The sequence below is a fragment of the Pan paniscus genome, chromosome 20 (assembly GCF_029289425.2).
Source record: "Pan paniscus chromosome 20, NHGRI_mPanPan1-v2.0_pri, whole genome shotgun sequence".
Taxonomy (NCBI): Eukaryota; Metazoa; Chordata; class Mammalia; order Primates; family Hominidae; genus Pan; species Pan paniscus.
This window is the reverse complement of record NC_073269.2, coordinates 43,046,848-43,068,032: the sequence shown is the minus strand read 5'-3', so window position 1 is coordinate 43,068,032 and position 21,185 is coordinate 43,046,848. Positions and strand designations below refer to the sequence as shown.

The 21,185-nt window shown below is 40.4% G+C and overlaps 2 protein-coding genes across 11 annotated transcripts in view; one reads left to right on the top strand and one right to left on the bottom strand.

Annotated features, from left to right (window-relative positions):
- ZNF568 (zinc finger protein 568) overlaps positions 1-10,798 on the bottom strand; it is a 63,668-nt gene extending 52,870 nt beyond the window's left edge. For 3 of the 8 annotated variants that reach the window (XM_063600209.1, XM_063600210.1, XM_063600211.1), the window contains exons 1-5: positions 10,305-10,383; positions 9,248-9,317; positions 4,991-5,140; positions 4,043-4,303; positions 1,620-1,678 (exon numbers count right to left, since the gene is read on the bottom strand). In XM_063600209.1, coding sequence (XP_063456279.1) covers positions 1,620-1,678; positions 4,043-4,118 — 135 coding nt within the window. In that variant the 5' untranslated portion in view covers positions 4,119-4,303; positions 4,991-5,140; positions 9,248-9,317; positions 10,305-10,383. Of the gene's footprint in view, positions 1-1,619; positions 1,679-4,042; positions 4,304-4,990; positions 5,141-9,247; positions 9,318-10,304 lie in introns of all 8 variants that reach the window. The other 5 variants (XM_014342646.4, XM_034945300.3, XM_063600212.1 and 2 more) reach the window with 5 other exon arrangements.
- The window catches only part of ZNF829 (zinc finger protein 829), a 28,036-nt gene continuing 17,564 nt past the window's right edge, over positions 10,714-21,185 (top strand). Inside the window, exons 1-5 of one of the 3 annotated variants that reach the window (XM_008960811.5) lie at positions 10,714-11,100; positions 11,638-11,759; positions 11,867-11,924; positions 18,436-18,562; positions 18,870-18,965. In XM_008960811.5, the coding sequence (XP_008959059.1) occupies positions 10,714-11,100; positions 11,638-11,759; positions 11,867-11,924; positions 18,436-18,562; positions 18,870-18,965 (790 nt within the window). The remainder of the gene's footprint in view (positions 11,101-11,637; positions 11,760-11,866; positions 11,925-18,435; positions 18,563-18,869; positions 18,966-21,185) is intronic. The other 2 variants (XM_003808754.6, XM_008960812.5) reach the window with 2 other exon arrangements.

The following is a 21,185-nucleotide window of genomic DNA, read 5'->3' as shown; positions in this document are numbered from 1 at the left end:
ACATTGATGCACGATGTTATGTAAGCTTCTTAACCTCTGTGCTTCGTTTCCCTTATCTTAAAAAATTTAAATAATATGTACTTCATAGACATCTGATAATAATTACATGAAATAAGCTATGTAAAGCACAATACACCTGGCACGTAGTAAGAACTCAATAAAGCTGTAACAGTTGGTTCTCCATATCTGTGGGTTCAATATCCATGGATTCAACCAATGGCAGACCAAAAATATTTGAGAAAAAAATAACAATGCCTATCATTTATGGGGTACTTGTTACATGTATTTAACCCTCCCAGCATTCCTGTGGGATAAATACCATTATTATCCCCATTTACAGACTTACAGATGATGTAACTGAGTCACAAAAAGATTAAGAAACTTGTCCACAGTCATGCACTTCATAAGTCACTGAGCCAAGATTTAAACTCAAGCCTGTCGAGGGCCAGAGAGGTTTGTCTAGGGCCACCGCGCCAACAGAAGTAACTGGATGAGCCATATGATCATATGGTCAAAAGAAGTATGTGTGTATGTTTCATGATGTGAAAGACATAAGCTGAAGAAAAAGAGGCAGTTAAGCAGAAAACATTCAAAATATAGGTGTGTGAGTGACTTCAGAGGTGGAAACAAAAAGAATCAAGAGCAGAGAGTATGTAATTTTGTAAGATGAGGATGAAGACTATATCTTCTGAGACCATAAAAAAGATGTGAAAAGCTATGGATATCAGAACTATAAGACTTTGCCATAGAATATTAGTATAATTTAGCTCAACTTGGATTAAAAACTCAATTGAAGAAAATATATACGTAGGATCATTTGAAAGATATGTGTTCCACTTACTCTTCCAGGTAATTTAAATTTTTGAAGTTTGGCCAAGACCAACTTCTAAAAGCTAAGCTAAAAATTGTAAGAATTAAGAAATTACAGTCGTCCCTAGGAAACCATGGAGAATTGGTTCCAGGACCCCCCACGGATACCAAAATCCACAGATGCTCAAGTCCCTTATATAAAATGGTGTAGGATTTGTACGTAACCAATGTATGTCCTCCCGTATACTTTAAATCGTCCCTAGATTACTTATAAAACCTAATATAATGTGATTTCTATGTAAATAGTTGTTACACTATGTTGTTTAGAAAATGACAAGAAAAAAGTCTGTACATGTTCAGTACAGATACAACCACCCATTTTTTTTCAAGTATTTTTGATTTGCAGTTGGTTGAATCTATGGATGCAGAATCTACAGATACAGAAGTCCAACTATATTTTAGAGTTTCTTTTTGAACAAGGTGCCAATTAAAAGCCTTTTACTTAAATAATTGTAAGTTTTTCCTCATAAATGGTGCAACTTATGGACTTACAGAATAAACTTAAGTGTCCCAGTTTGCTTTGACTGTCCAGATCATATTTAAATTTGAACTCAACTTTAATAATTCTGTATGTACCTGCTTCTGCATAGCCATATCTCAAATTTCCCCAGGTTCTGATTTTCTATCTGTATTTTTTCTCACTTTGATTTTCATCAATTTATTTTTTCCAACACATTGGTAGGTTACAAGAACCCACTGTAACTGCACTGCAAAATAATGCAGGAAACAAATAAATGCTTAAGACGTACAAGAGGCCTGGTTGTATCCTCTTCTTCCTCGGAAAGGGCAGACTCTTGAGAACACCAAGCTGAGGGAAGAGAAACGAAACAGATTTGCTTCAAAGTTTCAGACAAAGGAATATAGAAATCTTCAGTACCAGGTAGCTATAAGACCCTCTACAGATGAATGATCCTTGAAGCAATAAGAAATGTTAACTGCCATCTAGCTATAGACACTGAAATGGACACAGATGGCTAATTTAATCATATGGGGTCTGATGGGGATTTATGGAGGGCTAAGTATGCAGTGCCCAATGAATCTATTGGCAATATTTTATCTCCCTAGAATCTTGCTGTTTTATTTCTAACAGGAAGTTTATCTTAAGTACATAATAATAGTTACCCCAAAAATTTAAAGATTGGGATGATCTTTAAAATGTTTTTTTTTCTTTTTTTTTTTTTGAGATGGAGTCTCACTCTGCCGTCCAGGCTGGAGTGCAGTGGCCTGATCTCTGCTTACTGCAACCTCTGCCTCCCAGGTTCAAGCGATTCTCCTGCCTCAGCCTCCCAAGTAGCTGGGATTATAGGCATCCACCACCATGCCTGGCTAACTTTTTTGTATTTTTAGTAGAGAAGGGGTTTCACCATGTTGGCCAGGCTGGTTTCGAACTCCTGACCTCAAGGGATCCATTTGCCTCGGCCTCCCAAAGTGCTGGGATTACAGGCGTGAGCCACCGCGCCTGGCCTAAAGTGTTATTTTTTAACCATAAAAAATTTAGGGCCAGGTGTGGTGGCTCACGCCTGTAATCCCAGCACTTTGGGAGGCCAAGGCAGGCGGATCACGAGGTCAGGAGTTCGAGACCAGCTTGGCCAATATGGCAAAACCCCGTCTCTACTAAAAATATAAAAATTCGCTGGGCGTGGTGGCGCGTGCCTGTAGTCCCAGCTACTTGGGAGGCTGAGGCAGGAGAATCGCTTGAACCCGGAAAGCGCAGGTTGCAGTGAGCCGAGATCACACCACTGCACTCCAGACTGGGCAACAGAGCGAGACTCTGTCTCCCCACAAAAAAAAATAATTTAGAAAAAAACCTTCATCAGAGACTGGCTATAGGTAATGTGGAACATTCATATGATAGAATGCAATACAGTCATGATTCTAATGACATTTTTTAAAAACTTGATTTATTTTTTACCCTAAAAAATTCAGGGCATTTCGGTTAAAAATAAAAGCCTGAATACCTGCATTTATTAATATTTCCACTCTCTCCCAAACCAATCATAATGTTAATAAAGGAAAAAAGGAGGCTAAAACTCATAAGGACAAAGAATATAGAAGATTTCCACAGATAGGAGCTGTCAACAAAATGTGGGAAGCTAGAGAGCAGACAAATGAGTGGTATCTAACTTAACCAGAGAAAGCTGAAGCTTAAGTGAAGGTGGGAGGAGGGTGGGGAAGCCATGACAAGACCCTAGAAAGGTTCAGGAATGGAGCTACTAATTACTTCTGTGGACTAAAGTTTGGGAGTAGGGCTGAAAAACATAAAACCGAATGTAACATGTCATAAAAAGATGTTAAAACCACCTGATGTTTTCTTTCACCCAACATGGCATAGTCACATTTCCCTCACATTGGCAACAGAAAAAAATTAAAGATTATTTCTCTAGATACACTGAATGAGACAAGCTCTGAATTTCAGGCATACCAGATGCAGATAAAGGTGGGGTTGAAGCAATGCAGAGAGAAAAGAATTAAAGTTCTCATATTGCAAGATGAGGTGTCCAACATGCTCACTTCCTTCCTTTGTCTCCCAAAAAGCAGAAGTTCTGGCTTGTACTTCTCAAGCAAAATCTAGGACTTTTTGCTGGGGAAACTGACTAGCCCAAAAGAAAATGCTTACGGATCCTGACATCTGGTCAACCTTCAACCTCCAAAAAATAATACCATTATTAGAAAGAAGGGCAAGGAGAAGAGTTTGTTGGGGTGGAGATGAAACGGAAGGGGTTAGGTAGTGAGAGAGCTAAATCCTTAACTTCATTATCAAAAATCAACAGGAAATATCTAAAACTGAGAAATGAAGCACTAGCAGTGTAAGAATGTTATTTAGAAAAAAGGAGGTGAATACCAGAATATTGAGACAAAAATGTTCAAAGTGGTTGCCTTTCAGGAACGGGAACAGGGAACCAGGATGGATGGAATAGGAAGCTTTTGTTTATGTTATAGTACAGCATTTAAAGATATACTTAAATATACTCTTTAAGAAATAAAAATTGCATTTCAAAATTTATTTTAAAAAATCAAAGAGTCAAATGAATATGATTAAAAACAAATGTCTCCCCTGCCTAGTCAATTAACACACGTGACCTTTCTCAGTAGGAGTAATGAATTTATTTTCACTGTCCCCAAATGTAGAGCCTTTCTCTCCTAAGCTCTGTCCACCTATGAGCCACCTCACCTTTCCTTTCCATCATGTGGCTCAAACGCTCCATTGTCACACAGCTATTGCTGATCACTGAAGATTGAGATGTCATTCAGACCCTGCCTGCTCTGGGCAGAAGGGTCAAGACAAGCTCCAGCAACTCCAGGGTCCACTCTCTTTCAGGACTCTCCAGCCTCTAAGGCAGGTCTCAGGTCAGGTCTCCTTCCATGATAAGACACCTGTTCCTCAGACTTCTATTTGCACTGCAGATGTGTTTTATCCTTGTGGAACCAGGACCTGTGGATTAGGATATAAATCTAATTTACCTGGTGCCTTCTCACTGGCTCCCTGTGATAACCAGCTTCCAAGATGGCCCCCAGTGACCACCGTCTTCTGGTATTCATGCCTTTGTAGATCCCTCCCACCATGAGTACCTTTGACCTGCATAACCAATAGGATATTGCAGAAATGATGGTGTGTGACTTCTAAGGTTAGGTTATAAAAGACATTAGGGCTTCTGTCTTGCACATTTGGATCATGGATGTTGAGGGAAGCCAGCTGCCATACCATGACAACACTCAACCAGCCCTAGGGAGAGGCCTCCTGCTGACAGCTAACACTAACTTGGAAGCCAGCTATCTTGGAAGTGAATCCTCCAGCCCCAGCCCAGCCTTCTGATGACTGCAGCCCGGCTGACATCTTGACTGCAACTTCATGAGATACCCAAGCCCAAATACCCAGTGAAGACACTTCCCACAGAAACTGTGAGATAATGTTTATTGTTGTTTAAGTCACTAGTTTTTGAGGTAATTTGTTACACACTAATAGATAATACAGCCTCAAACACTAATCTTCCTTATTTGTAATTCATACACTCTGGACACACTGACCAGAGGCGTAAACCAAGTGATGTTTACCTATCTGTTCTTCAGATATCTTCTATGTGTCTAAAGGTGTATGCTCGATGAGATGACAGATACAAACCTGAGTCAAAAAACACCCAGATTTGCAGCAACCCCAAATTTGGCATAAAAGAGAGTTTCATTCAAAGACCAGCTATTCCATTCCATTTCTGTATTATCTTGGCAACTGAGTTAAGGGACAATTGCAATTTAGAATTCCAAGATTCTTCATCTGAAATGACAATTATACTCATGTCACAATAATATTGGATGAATATATGAAATGACTTTAAAATATATTAATTTAGCAGCTGCTATGAGTCTTTATTAGGTAAAGGGCAAAAAAAAATATATGTAACAAAGTAGACTAATTTTTGCCCTGTATGATAGAACAAATAAAACAGAAAACATTCAGTTATAATAAGTTTTGAGAAGTGCTATGCTTGAGATATCCTCCTAATACCCCTCACACGCTCACTTTTTTTTTCATGACAGTGATCACTTTCTTTCTTTTTTTTTTTTTGGATGGAGTTTCGCTCTTGTTGCCCAGGCTGGAGTGCAATGGCACAATCTCAGTTCACTGCAACCTCCGCCTCCTGGGTTTAAGTGATTCTCCTGCCTCAGCCTCCTGAGTAGCTGGGATTACAGGCATGCGCCACCACGCCCGGCTAATTTTGTATTTTTAGTAGAGATGGGATTTCTCCATGTTGGTCAGGCTGTTCTTGAACTCCTGACCTCAGGTGATCAGCCGGCCTCAGCCTCTCAAAGTGCTGGGATTACAGGCATAAGCCACCAAGCTCGGCCGACAGTGATCACTTTCTAACAAACTATTAATATATACAGTCACGCATCACTTTGCAAGAGAGATATGCTCTGAGAAATGTGTCATTAGGCAATTTCATCATTGTGCAAATATAAGTGTACTTACACAAATGTGGATGTACCCACCTATGCTATATGGTATAGCCTATTGCTCCTAGGCTACGAACCTGTATGGCATGTTACTGTACTGAATACTGTAGACAACTGCAATACAAAGGTAGGTGTTTGTATATCTAAACATATCTAAACACAGGAGAGAAATGGTAAAAATATAGTATAAAAGATAAAAAATGGTACACTGGTAAAGGGCACTTACCATGAATGAAACTTGCAGAACTGGAAGTTGCTCTGAGTGAGTGAGTGGCGAGTGAACGCAATGGCCTAGGACACTACTGTACACTACTGTAGACTTCATAAACACTGTACACCTAGGCTACACTAAATTTATAAAATTTTTATTTCTTCAAATTGTTGAATTAGCCTTAGCTTACTATAACTTTGTTCCTTTATAAGCTTTTCATTTTTTTTTTTTTTAGATGGAGTCTCATTCTGTCACCCAGGCTGGAGTAAAGGCACCATCTTGGCTAACTGCAACCTAAGCCTCCTGGGTTCAAGTGATTCTCCTGCCTCAGCCTCCCAAGTAGCTGGGATTACAGGTGTCTGCCACCACGCCCAGCTAATTTTTGTATTTTTAGTAGAGACGGGGTTTCACCATGTTGGTCAGCCTGGTCTCTAACTCTCGACCTCCTGTAATCCACCCGCCTCGGCCTCCCAAAGTGCTGGGATTATAGGGGTGAGCCACTGCGTCCAGCCAGCTTTTCAATTTTTTAAAACTTTTTGACTCTTGTAGTAGCACATAGCTTAAAATGCATTGTACAGCTGTACAAAAATATTTTTTCTTTATATCCTTATTCTATAAGCTATCTTCTTAAAAAAATTTTTTTTAACTTTTTAAACTTTCTTGTTAAAAATTAAGACACAAACACCCATTAGCCTAGGCCTACACAGTGTCCAGGATCATTGGTACTGGCTTTCACCTCCACATCTGGCCCCACTGGAAGATCTTCAGGGACAATAACACACACAGAGCTATCACATTCTATGACAACAATGCCTTCTTCTGGAATACCTCCTGAAGGACCTGAGGCTGTTTTACAGTTAACTTTTTTTAAATAAATAGGCATATGCTCCAAAGTAATGATAAAAAGTATAGTATAGTAAGCACATGAACCAGTAACATATTTATTATCATTACCAAGTATTATGTACTGTACATAATTTTATGTTATACTTTTATATGACTGGCAGCAGAGTAGGTTTGTTTGCAGCAGCATCACTGCAAACACATGAGTAATGGTATTGTGCTACAGTGTTATATTGGCTAGAAAGTCACTAGGTGACAGGAATTTTTCAGCTCCATTATAATCTTACAGCAGGGGTCCTCAACCCCTGGGCCACGTACCGGTACTGGTACAGTACTGGTTCCTGGTTAGGAACCAGGCCACACAGCAGGAAGTGAGCAGCAGGTGAGTGAGTATTACCACCTGAGCTCCACCTTCTATCAGATCAGTGGTGGCATTACAGCCTTACAGGAGTGTGAACCCTCTTTTGAACTGTGCATGAGAGGGATATAGGTTGCTTGCTCCTTATAGGACTCTAATGCCTGATGATTTGAGGGACAACAGTTTCATCCTGAAACCATAACCCTCCCACCCCCCAGTCCCTGGAAAAATTGTCTTCCACAAAACCACTCCCTGGTGCCAAAAAGGCTGAGGACCACTGTCTTACAGGACCACTGTCATATATGTATATAGTCCATACATATATGGCACATGACTATAATTTAGTTATATATACTGTCCACCCACCCCCCTCAACATAAATTCCATGAAAACAAGGACTTATTTTTGTCTGTTTTTGATATTCATAGTAGGTGCTCAAAAATATGCTGATAAAATGGTTCAGTCATTATCGAAAACACTATGACAATCAAAGATTAAAAACAGACATTACCACATGTATATATAAAAAACTGAAAGCAGGGACTCAGATAGTTGTATACCCATGTTTGTAGCAGTGTCACTTGCAATTGCCAAAAGGTAGAAGCAGCCCAAGTGTCCAATGATGAATAAATTGATAAACAAAATATTTATCCATATATGACATACTTATCATTCGGCCTTAAAAAAGGAGGAAATTCCAATACATGCTAACATGGATGAATCTTGAGGACATTATGCTAAGTTAAATCAGGGTCACAAAAGGACAAACAACATATGATTCTGCTTATATGAAGTATTTAGAATAGTCAAATTCAGAGACAGAAAGTAGAATGGTAGATGCCATAGGCCGGGGGAAAGGGGCGGGTACAGAGTTATTGTTTGATAGGTACTGGGTTTCTGTTTTGCAAGAAGAAGAGTTCTCTGGATGGATGGTGGTGACGGTACCATAACAATGTGAATGTACTTCATGCCACTGAACTGTACACTTATATATGGTTTAGATGGTAAATTCTATGTTGTGTATTTTACCACAATTAAATATACATGTATGTATACAGTTGGTCCTCCTTATCCACAGGTTCTGCATCCTCAGATTCAATCAGCCTCAGATAAAAAATACAGTTAGGCCTACTACAGTTGTGTCTGTACTGAACACGTACAGTACAGATTTTTTTCTCATTATTCCCTAAACAATAAAGTGTAACAATGATTTACATAGCATTTACATTATATTAGGTATTACAAATAATCTAGAGATGATTTAATGTATAAAGAAGGATGTAGGGACTTGAGCATCTGTGGATTCTGGTATCCATGGGGGGTCTTGAAACCAACCCCTCCTGGATACGAACTGTATATAGAATAAATGAGCTACTACTACTAATTTGGGGATTTAAAACTAGAAGAGAATAGGCTGGGCATGGTGGCTTACGCCTGTAATCCCAGCACTTTGGGAGGCTGAGGTCGGCAAATCACGAGGTCAGGAGATCTACCATGGTGGCTAACATGGTGAAACCCTGTCTCTGCTAAAAATACAAAAAATCAGCCAGGCGTGGTGGCGCGTCTGTAGTCCCAGCTACTCGGGAGGCTGAGGCAGGAGAATCGCTTGAACTTGGGAGGCGGAGTTTGCAGTGAGCCGAGACCGTGCCACTGCACTCCAGCCTGGGTGACAGAGCGAGACTCCGTCTCAAAAAAAACAAAACAAAACAACAACAACAACAACAAAAACTAGAAGAAAATAATATATCAGACAAGAATAACACAGAAATTGGCGGATATTTTGGAGTTCAAGTATTTTAAAGTCTTAAGGTTGAGTTTTGTTAAGCATGCATATTAAAAATAAAAGGATAATAGCAGAAACCAAACTAGGGGAGAAAAAGGGATAAGGTGAATTTGCACAATAAAAAAAGATATATGTGCAACTATTATATGTCAATCAAAAATGTTTAAGGCGTAATAGAAAATAAAACATTTTTTATGAGCAATCATGATAAATGCCACTGAACTATACTCACCTATTAAAATAACAGTCAAACAAGATAAACGGATGTAAGCCCAGCAATATGCTCTTTACAAGACACAGATCTGAAACATAAAGACACAAGGGGGTTAGAAAATGAAATTCTTAAGAAATACAATAAAACTTGAAAAGCAATATTATCAGACAAAAGAGAACCCGGACTAAAAGGCATTCACCAGGATAAAGAGGTATGTTTCTTAAGGTGGTAGACTGGAATTTTAGTCCAATTCCTCACACCCTCTAATAGATTATTATTCATACTCTTTGCGAGGTAACTTTGCTCTCCAAGTGTGGGCATAATTGATTTTAGGCTTAGCCATGTGACTTGCTCTGGTTGAGGCAATCTCTCTTGCGCTCTGGTGACCCATCAGGAGCAGAGCATGACCTGGCAACAAATGTCCTTTTGGCCTGAGACCCTGAAAGAACACATGCGGAGCAGATCTTAACTCGTCACGCAGCCTATCCACTCAGCCAAGCCCCACCTAGATCAGCTGAACACAGTCAATGCACAAGCCTGTGAACAGGAGAGTAAGGACTTGCTGTTGTATGGCATTGAGTTCAGGGGTGGTTTTTAGATATAATTATTATCATGGCAATAGCTAACTAATATACATAAAAGCAGCAAGTCATAAGATAATAATGAACCTGAAAAGTTCACCAAGGAATAGTGGAAAATTACAAAGGGCCAAGGGCTACTAGGGTAAAAAAGACAGCAAAGGAGACTACAGAGGAGTGGCCAACAAGGAGGGAGGATCAGTAGAAAACAAATAAGTGTTTTTCAAGCCGTTACCAACTATGCCAAATGCTACAGAAAAGCCAGCTCAAGAGAAGAACTACTAGACATATTACAATCACGCACACTTCGCCACGTTCACACTCACTACAGCCTTAATCATAATCACACACATATCACACATTTCATCATAATACCGCGCAACCAAATATCACAATCACCCCATCAGATTATTCGTGCCGTCACACTCACACACACAACCACACACCCACACTAACTCCCATCACAGTTTTTTGTCCCATCAACTGCAACCACTCACCATTAGCGTACTCTGAGCACTCCCCACTGCCGCTACTCGGGACACTCTGGGCCTTAGAGGATCCGTGTCCCGTCAACCGCGAGTCCCTTGCTCGCCCCCTGCTGCGGGGACTCGGCAGCGTCACCTGCCGGAAACACCCGAATGTTCATCCCGCGCGCAGTTTCTGAGATGCTGGGTGAAGGCGACCCGCAGATAGGTCTGTAACAGACGCCTAAAGCGCCGAACCATCCCTCCGCGCCAGCGACGTTTCCGAGGACAACACCTCCCAGCAGGCCCCGCGGCCCCACTCAACTTCCGGCCAGAACACATCTGCTTTCCTGTGTGAGGGTGAGGCTTGGGCCGGGTTCCCCGGGAGGCTCATCTCCATTGCGCAGCGCTACGGCGACCCGCAACTCCGAGGCTCGGCTGGATGTTGAGAGTTGAGGGAGCAGCCGTTTCGGGTGGGCCCAGGCGAGGAGCTGACAGGAATCGGCGTGGGTCCCGCTCTGGACTACATTTCCCAGAGGGCCTGGTGGCCTGCCACTTTTCTCGCAGGAATTCGAACGTTTCGTCACTCCTGGCGGGACCCTTAGATCTGGGAGGTGAGATATTTTGGTCCCCAGGAGAACTGGCTCAGGTCTGCAAGTTCCCATCCGGGATGACTGGAAAGGGCTTAGGTGAGGATACCGAAGACCGATGGGGAGCTGGCGCCTTGGGCCCCTGCGGGCGGAGCGGCCTGAAAGGTGGAGGTTGTGTTTGGGAGGCCGAGGCGGGAGGATCACGAGGTCAAGAGATCGAGACCATCCTGGCCAACATGGTGAAACCCCATCTCTACTACAAATACAAAAATTAGCTAGGCATGGTGGCGCGCGCCTGTAATCCCAGCTACTCGCAGGCTGAGGCAGGAGAATCACTTGAACCCGGGAGGCGGAGGTTGCAGTGAGCCGAGATCGCACCACTGCACTCCAGCCTGGCGACAGGGCAAGACTCTGTCCCCACCCCACTCCACCCCCCCAAAAAAAGAGGGGAGGTTGTGAAATTGGGAAATAACACTGCGGCTTATGTGCGGATATGGGATACCTGTCACTGTGGGGGTTGTGGCTGTGTGTTCCCGTGGTGATGTGTGATTGTGACTCTGCGACAGTGTGGGGTGCCTACGATTGTGCAGCTGTAATTGTGTGTTTCCTATGGTGTGTATCTGATTGTAACTGTGTTGCCGTGTGTGGCTCCTTGTGGGCAGGTGAGACGTGCATGTCGCCTTAAGTGTGACTATCCCTAAATGTATGTGGCATTCTGTGTATGAGTATGGGGTCCCGTCAACTATGCGATTGTGACTCCAGAACTCTGTCTCTAGGAAACCTCTCTGAGGTCTGGTCAGATTCCAACCCTGGACAGCAGTGAACACAACCTTTCCCCTGAGCCACTGGAATTGGACAGAATGCCCCATTCTCCTCTGATCTCCATTCCTCATGTGTGGTGGGTAATGGGGCTGGGGAAGAACTCTTACTTGACTAATCTGGGTACCAAGAAAAACCTGGTGTCTCACAGTTACTCTTCCCTCTCCCAATTTTACCTTTCTCCAGGTGTCACCCAGAAGAGGAGGAAAGAATGCATGATGAACTTCTACAAGCAGTATCCAAGGTGTGTTGGGGTTTCCTCTTTTTCTTCTGAAAATTCTTGCTTAAAGGAATGTCATTTAATTATAGGTCCCTATAATTTTCCCATCACAGAAAAGGATGGTTGCTCCACTTATGCTTGCTGAATTTTCTTCTCAAATATTTATTCTGATTTAAAAATAAAAGGATGATTAATTTAGAGACCTCAAAAACACAGCATTACCAAGAAAAAATAAAATTTGACCACTCAGATAACTAGTGTTAATATTTTAATGTATTTTCATTATTTGTCAAAAACCAAATTTTATTTCATTTACCATTTGATGTTCTACATTTTTGCAAAAAGAAGTGTCAGAAATATTCTCCCATGTCATCAAATGGTCTTGGGAAATACATTTTTGATGTTTGCAAAAACTATGGTATACAAATCAGACATGCCAGACTTTTAAATCCTCATTTGAACATATATCTGTACTTACACCCGCCCACCCCCACAGGTTTGAATTTGGGTTTCCGTGATTAATAATAAAATTGAACATATTCCATATGTTTATTGGTTTTTAGTCATCTTTTGTGACATGTCAGTTCAAATCTTTACTCATTTTTCTCTTGGAATAGCTCTTATTGATTCGTATGAGTTATTTATGTAATCTGGATCTCAGTCCTTTATTGATTGTTTTCCTACTATTTGGACTATTTCGTCATTTCCTGTAAGATGATTTTATGATAAGTTCTAATTTTTAAAAAGCTGAGTTTATCAATATTTTTTCTTTATGGTTAGTGCTTTTTGTATCTTTTTAAATAAATCCTTCCCTGTCCCAAGGTCATGCAGATACTCTCCTATATTTATGCTTAAAGCCATAAGTTTCACTTTCATGTTTAGATATTTTATATAGTTGCAACTGGTTTTTGTATATGTTATGAGGTGAGAGTCAGATTCCCCCCTCCTTATTAATACCCAGTTTATCAATACCATATATTGGAAGATCTATTGTGTTCTCATTGGTCTTCAAATATACCTAGTGTCTATATGTGCATGGGTATATTTATGAACTCTTTATTCTCTTCCACTGATTTTGTATATTCCTGTGCCAGTATCATACAGACTTGATTAGCTCTTCTCCCTTGATGGTAATCTGCCTTGTCTTCCTCTGACTGTTTTGTTTTTGGCTTTCTGTAATTTTAGTGTGAGATATATAAATGTGTTTTATTTGTCTGCTTGGGATTTGTAGAGTTTTAAAATTTATGGATGGATATCTATTATTAGTTCAGGAAAATCTTCAGTCATTATACCTTCAAAAAGCCCCTGTATCATTCTCTCCCCCTTTCCTTCTCAGGTTCTAACTAAACATATGTTAGAATTTCTTCTTCTTTTCTGTGTCTTATCTCTTTTTGGTTTTTAGAGTTGATACTTATAGCTGAAATCAAAGCAAACAAAAGAACCTTGCCTCATCTCAGGAGGGGGCAGTGGGCATGGCAGGCAATTACAGAGTTTTTGGATTCTTCCTCCAAGTGATAATAAAAATATCTTTATTCAGTTTGTGTTTCAACACTTCTAATCTTGGGGAACTCACTAAATTGTAAGGTTATCCATTCACCAGGTAATCATTTTATCTGAAAATTAGAGGATACATACTAGGATAGAGGACTCAGAATAGTGACAATGTTTTCTCAAGGTGTAAATTTGGAACTCTGAGTGGGCCTACTCTCAATTTTTAAATTGTATGTGTTTGGTATAGATGCAGAGAAAATCAGGATAAGAATAAGTCTAACTAAGTATTTTGTGTAAGGCCTTTCTATCTGAATTTCTTTTAAAGAGGACTGAGTCTTCCCTCTCCTGTGCCAAAGCCCAAATAGAATATCTGCTTCCCCTCTTGCATCAGTCTCTAGTTACACTTCTCATTTCTATAGAGAAGATTGTTGCCCAGTATTAACGGGAATAACTAGGGACATGTAGTATACTGTAGTAGACAATAAATTTTTATTTTTTTTGGGACAGAGTTTCACTCTTGTTTCCCAGGCTGGAGCACAATGGCATGATCTCGGCTCACCACAACCTCCACCTCCTGGGTTCAAGCGATTCTCCTGCCTCAGCCTCCCGAGTAGCTGGGATTACAGGCATGCGCCACTACGCCCGGCTAATTTTTGTATTTTTAGTAGAGACGGGGTTTCTCCATGCTGGTCAGGCTGGTCTTGAACTCCCAACCTCAGGTGATCTGCCCACCTCGGCCTCCCAAAGTGCTGGGATTACAGGCATGAGCCACTGTGCCCGGGGGACAATAAATTTTAAAAGAAATAAAATTTGTTTTCAGAACTTAATCTAATGTTTAATCAGGAAATATTTGAAACATCAAAATATTTGAAAATTAGAAGTAAAACAAGGATATACCACATTACCAATGTTATTTAACATTGTTTTATAGATATTAACCAAAACACTTACATAAGAAAAAAAATTAGGTTAAAAATTACAAAAGAGGGCATAAGATTATCGCTTTATAGATGATGTGACTGTGTAACTGAAAAACCAAATCTGCTTGTGATCAGCATTTTGAAATAAGCAGGATTCCATATGAAGCAAGCAAAAGAAAAACTTTTTCCTCATAATTTCTACTCTCAACCCTCTCTGTGGGTTAATTTTTTTGTTGCCCTGGATAAGAACTGGTACAGACTATAATTTTTATCACTCTTTGATGTCCTTTGATTGTTTTCAGTCAAAATCTAGTCTCATTTTACTAATTACAACCTCTAGTTCACTGTAATAATATGTGAGTTTCATTTAAAGCCTCTTCTCTGAGCTCAGAATTGCTTCAAGCTTGCAAAGTATGAAAGAGGGACATAATTAAGCTTCTTGATTTCCTCGCCCTGAGCTTCTATTTCTCCTGCCTAAGTCAGTCTCTGGATCCTATGAGATTAGAGCAGGGGTAGGGAAGAGGAGGTAAGGAAAAGAAAAGTCTTTCTTGACTTGTTTTGGTGTTGATCTCTTTTGCCTTGATGGATGTTCAACACTCCTTTGTTAGGAGACACTATTAAGAGTCTCTCAGAGAAGCCCCTGCTGGAAACCTCTAATTGCATTTCCTGGGATATGCACAGCATGTCTTCTTGAAATGGCTACTTATGACATCTGTCATACACTTCTGCATTCTGTGATCCATTCCTCTGTTGAGGTCACTTTGTCCCTTTATTGGGTCCACATCTAGTCCAAAGAGGGAAATAGGTACTAATCTTTGTGCCCCCTAAGCTCCAGAGAATACAGCAAAAATTATTCCAAAGTATCTCATCATTCCGCTTTGGACCCTGGAGTCTAAAGGGGCCCCCTTGCTTGTCCTAAGGTGAGGGAGAAGTACCCTCATTTCTCCTATCAATTGGGAATGTGTGTCCTTTTATAAACAAAATTTTTGGGACACTAACTGAGTGTCCTATAATTTAACTGAATTCTGACACTACCCAGAGTTAACATAGACCCCATTGCTTAAGAGGCTCAGTCCCAGCTGGTCATGCCTATAATCCCAGGACTTTGGGAGGCCAAGATGGGAGGATCACTTGAGGTCAGGAGTTTGAGAACAGCCTGGCCAACATGGTGAACCCACATCTCTACTAAAAATACAAAAATTAGCTGGATGTGGTGGTGTGTGCCTGTGGTCCCAGCTACTCAGGAGGCTGAGGCAGAAGCATTGCTTAAACCTGGGAGGCAGAGGTTGCAGGGAGCTGAGATCGCACCACTGCACTCCAGCCTGGGTGATGGAGTAGACTCAGTCTCAAAGAAAAAAAAAAAAGACTCAGTCCCACAAGACTGTACCTGCTTCAGACACCAGCCACAAGTCTAAGGCACTGCACTTCTGCCTAGCTAGCCAAAAATTGAGAGGTTCCCGTAACTCTCCTTCAGGTTCAATAATTCATTAGAATAACATATAGAACTCAGGAAAGCACTATACTTATGATGATAGTTTTACTTTTTTTGTTGGTTTCTTTGTTTGTTGGTTTTGAGATGGCGTTTCACTCTGTTGTCCAGGCTGGAGTGCAATGGCACAATCTCGGCTCACTGCAACCTCTGCCTCCCGGGTTCAAGCAATTCTCCTGCCTTGGCCTCCTGAGTAGCTGGGATTACAGGCATGCGCCACGACACCTGGCTATTTTTTGTATTTTTAGTAAAGATGGGGTTTCTCCATGTTGGCTAGGCTGGTCACAAACTCCTGACCTCAGGTGATCCACCCGCCTTGGCTTCCCAAAGTGCTGGGATTACAGGCATGAGCCACCGCACCCGGCCTGATTATAGTTTTATTACAAAGGATACAACTAAGGAACAGCAAAATGGAAGAGATGCATAGGGCAAGGTATGGGGAAGGGCCTGCATATCTGGAAAGGGTCTTAAAAGTATTTTTGCCTAAGAAAATGTCTGAAATGAAAGATTCATTCAGTAGTATTTATATTGTGGAAATTTCTGCTACCATAAGAGTATAAAAGTTGAATTTGTTTATGTTAATAGGGAATAATTATGACAGTCTTATAAGAATTGTAATTTCCAAGAAACTTAAAGTATGCTGTTGTCTAAGTGATACTTTAAATTTATGTTTAACCCATTTCGCATTTTAAAAATTCAAGAAATGGGCCAGGCGTGGTGGTTCACGCCTGTCATCCCAGCACTTTGGGAGGCTGAGGCAGGTGGATCACTTGAGGTCAGGAGTTTGAGACCAGCCTGACCAGCATAGTGAAACCCTGTCTCTACTAAAAATACAAAAATTAGCTGGGTGTGGTGACCGGCACCTGTAATCCCAGCTACTCGGGAGGCTGAAGGAGGAGAATCGCTTGAACCCGGGAGGTGGAGGTTGCAGTGAGCTGAGATTGTGCCACTGCACTCCAACCTGGGCAACAAGAGCGAAACTCCGTCTCAAAAAAAAAAAAAAAAAAAAATTTTCAAGAAATGTTAAAAGACATGAAAAATGGCAGGGCATTGTCCCACTACCCAATCCTACTCCCCTTAGGTGGCTACTCTTTTTGCTGTTTCTCTTAGCATTTTTCCTATATTTCTAATTAATATTCCTATATTGCTATTTTTTGATACATATTTTCCAGTGATTTCTAGGCAGGTAACTATGGATTGAGATTTCCCATACCACAGTCCTCATTTTTTGTCCATGCAATAGAATTATATCACAATTTTTCTTTTCTTTTCTTTTCTTTTTTTTTTTTTTTGAGACAGAGTCTCACTCTGTTGCCCAGGCTGGAGTGCAGTGGCGCAATCTTGGCTCACTGCAACCTCCGCCTCCCAGGTTCAAGTGATTCTCCTACCTCAGCCTCCCGAGTAGCTAGGATTACAGGCGTGCACCACCATGCCCAGCTAATTTTTGTATTTTAAATAGACACGGGGTTTCATCATGTTGGCCAGGCTGGTCTCGAACTCCTGACCTGGTGATCCTCCCGCCTCGGCCTCCCAAAGTGCTGGGATTACAGGCATGAGCCACCATGCTCGGCTCATAATTTTTCTTTCAGTCATTGCTATCCCTGTGATTAGGACCTTGCAGACATTGTTGCAGACATTAGGACCTTGCAGACAATGTGAGCCAAGTAAAACACCAGATTCTGGATTCTAATACAATTTGTATTTTTCTCAGAGCAAATTGCCTTGTTTCTTCTTTTGCCCAGTTTTATGTATGTGTCACTATTTTTTTCAAATTCTCTAACATTGCTGTCAGTTGCCTGTCAATATTTTCTACATGATGAAACATACTAGCTCCTTACTTTTCTTTGGAGATGTCTTTCCTATAGTCCTCACTTCTGTTCCTAGATGCTGTTCTCTCAGTCTGCTGCTGGATGATGTTCTAGGATTTGCCTTTTATAATTATACTGGCACTTTCATCACCATTTTCATGTTAGTTTTCCAGTTTCTTAATATAGTACCTTTTCTTTTTCCTAATTTACTCCCTAGTTTTGATGGAACATGTAGCCTAGTAGCTTCTTAAGAAAAGCCACATTGGAAGTACTTTCATCATACCCTGCAGATTTAAAATTGTCTTGATTTAATCTTCATAGTGGCTTAGTAATCTGACTGGCTATAGAATTCTAGGTCAGAATTTATTTTCCTTTATAATGTTAAAGGAATTGCTTGGTTTTTTCTTATTTCAAATGATGCTATTGAGAAGTTGTCTATTGCCATTCTGATTCCTGAAAACTTATGTGATCTGTGTTTTCTTCTGGAAGCTTTTAGAAACTTTCATTTTTTTTTTCCCCTGATATTCTGAATTTTTACTCCATGTATTATAAGGTGTGTTTGAAAGCCCCTCCCATTTTCCCCTCTCTTGGGGCATAAAGGGAAAGGGGGGAGGGGGAAGAAACTCACTAATTGAGCTGAATGCATGCTATTTCATATCACTGGAAAAGTCCAGTCTATTTGTATATCCCTTTGTACACAGGACGTATATCTTCTGATATGATAGGATTCACCCCCTTTAATTTTGCTTACTCTGTCCTTTCTTGCCACCTCTACCACCATCTTTTTCTTTTCTCCTTTCATTGTGAAAGCATGTTTGTTGTTTCAGGGGCCGGTGATGTTCAGGGATGTTTCCATAGACTTCTCTCAAGAGGAATGGGAATGCCTGGACGCTGGTCAGATGAATTTATACAAAGAAGTGATGTTGGAGAATTTCAGCAACCTGGTTTCAGTGGGTAAGGATAACTATTCCCCAAAATTCAGAGTGTGCCCTTGGAAGTGTCTCCTTTCTCCATTGTGAATTATTTGCTTCATGTAATCAGCTGAATTTCTGCTCCTGTTCCCTAAGGAATGGTTTGAGTTAAAATAGAATGGAAGAGTTGGAAGTGGGCAGCTCCAATGGGCTGTGGCTGAAGCTTCATCTTCTCCATCTTTCTCCGGTCCTTCTTGTAGTGGCATCTCTTCTTTGATCACTAAGGGACTGGATCTGATTTCTGGGGACCCCACAGCATAACCATGTCCCATGTCTTTTCTTGTGAACAGGACTTTCCAATTCTAAGCCAGCTGTGATCTCCTTATTGGAACAAGGAAAAGAGCCCTGGATGGTTGATAGAGAGCTGACTAGAGGCCTGTGTTCAGGTAAGTAAGAGATGATGGCTCAGGAGCAGGGCTATAAAGAGATATACTTCTGAGATGTTATCAGGAAGCTCCCTTTAAAGGCCCGAAGCCTCTTCCATATAAGGTATCCCACTTTTTTTTGTTTCTCATACTTTCTCCCTAGTCCAATATAGCAAGTACCTCCCTGGCTACAATTATGCTATAATTATTCTACTCACATTTTAGTTTCATTCCTTCCTATGATACGCTACGTTTAGATTTGTATAACAGTAGACATTCCCACCCTGAGAAATAGATGTAAGTGCATGTGTGTCTTTTTCTTTCCCTGTGCTTGTTTTCATTTTATCTACTTTCAGCTATTTAACATCTTTGACCAGTTTGTTCTGGATTTAAAAGCTCATTCTTTCATTTATCAAACATTTGATTATTTCTTACTTTAAAACAAAATTGAAGTATAACATACACACATAAAACTGCATGACTATGATTGCATAGTATGGTGAAATTGAGAATGGTGAAACCACTACTAGGACAATAAATAGAACATTACTAGCACCTCAGAACCCCTTCTCTGCCCCTTCCCAATCACCAGCCTCTTTTTCCTCTCCCAAAATAAATACCATCCTGACATTTGGCACCATGGATTCGTTTTGCCTATTTTGGAACTTTGTATAGATGCAATCACACAGTATTTAGTCTTTTGCCTTTGGCTTTTTTTGCTCAACATTATGTTTATGTGACATATCTATGGTGCTGCATATATCTGGTGTTAGTTCATTCTTATTGGCTATGTTATATTTCATTCTATGAATATATATATACATATATATATATATATATTTTTTTTTGAGATGGAGTCTTGCTCTGTTGCTCAGGCTGGAGTGCAGTGGTGTGATCTCGGCTCACTGCAACCTCTGCCTCCTGGGTTCAAGCGATTCTCCTGCCTCAGCCTCCCGAGTAGCTGGAACTACAGGCCTGCGCCACCACGCCCAGCTAATTTTTTGTATTTTTAGTAGAGACAGGGTTTCAACATGTTGGCCAGGCTGGTTTCAAACTGCTGACTTCAGGTGATCGACCCGCCTCAGCCTCCCAAAGTGCTGGGATTACAGGCGTAACCCACTGTGTCCTGCTTCATTCTATGAATATTTTTTAAATTATGCTTTATATATTATTAATTACTATAAGTGTCCTTCTGTTGACAGTTGGTTTGTTTGCAGTTTTTAGCTAATACACATAATGCTGCTGTGAACGTTCCTATGTATAACTTTTGGTAAATGTATGTACACATTTCTTTTAGGTATATACATAGGAGTGGAATTACTGAGCAATAGGATATGTGTGTGTTCAACTTTAGTAAATATACCAATTTTCCAAAGTAGTTATACCAATTTGCAGTTCTACTAGCAGTATGAAGGTTACTATTGCTCTGCATTCTTACATTCTTACCAGTTATTACTGCCAGGCCCTTTAATTTTAGTTATTCTGATGTGTGTGTTCTGTGACATGCCTGTTTAAGTTTCTTGGCTAAACTTAGTCGGTTGTCTATCTTTTTCCTGTTGGTTTCAAAGAATTCTTTTTATATTCTATGTATCAGCCCTGTGTTTGGTTATACATGATGTAAATGTCTCCCACCACTTTATACCTTGCCCTTTACTCTTTTAATAGTACCTTTTGATGAACAGAAGTTATTAATTTTAATGTGGTCACAGTTACCTTTTTCTTTATAGTGTTGCTTTTTTGTGTCCTGGATAGGAATCATTGCCTACCCCAAGGTCATGAAGATATTTCCTATGTTATATTCTAGTAGCTTTATTGTTTTACTTTTTCCATTTAGATCTACTTTCCTGAAGTTGGTATTTGTATGTGTTGTGAGGTAGGGGTCAAATTTCATTTTTTTTCCATGTGAATATCCAGTTGACTTCTTAGTGTTTATTGAGATGACTGTCCTTTTCCCATTCTATAGAGATAGGACTATATCTATCTTTTCCCCTATAGAAATAGGACTACCTTTGTCATAAATCAGGTATTCCTATTTCTGTGAGTCTATCTCTGAATTCTGTTCCTTTGGCTTATTTGTCTATCCTTGTGCCAATACCATACTATATTAATACTGTAGCATGTAATAAATCTTATCTAGTAGAGCAAGTTCTCCTGCTGCTGCTTAGTCCTTTGCATTTTCATTGTAAATTTTAGTATTAGGCCGGGCGCAGTGGCTCACGCCTGTAATCCCAGCACTTTGGG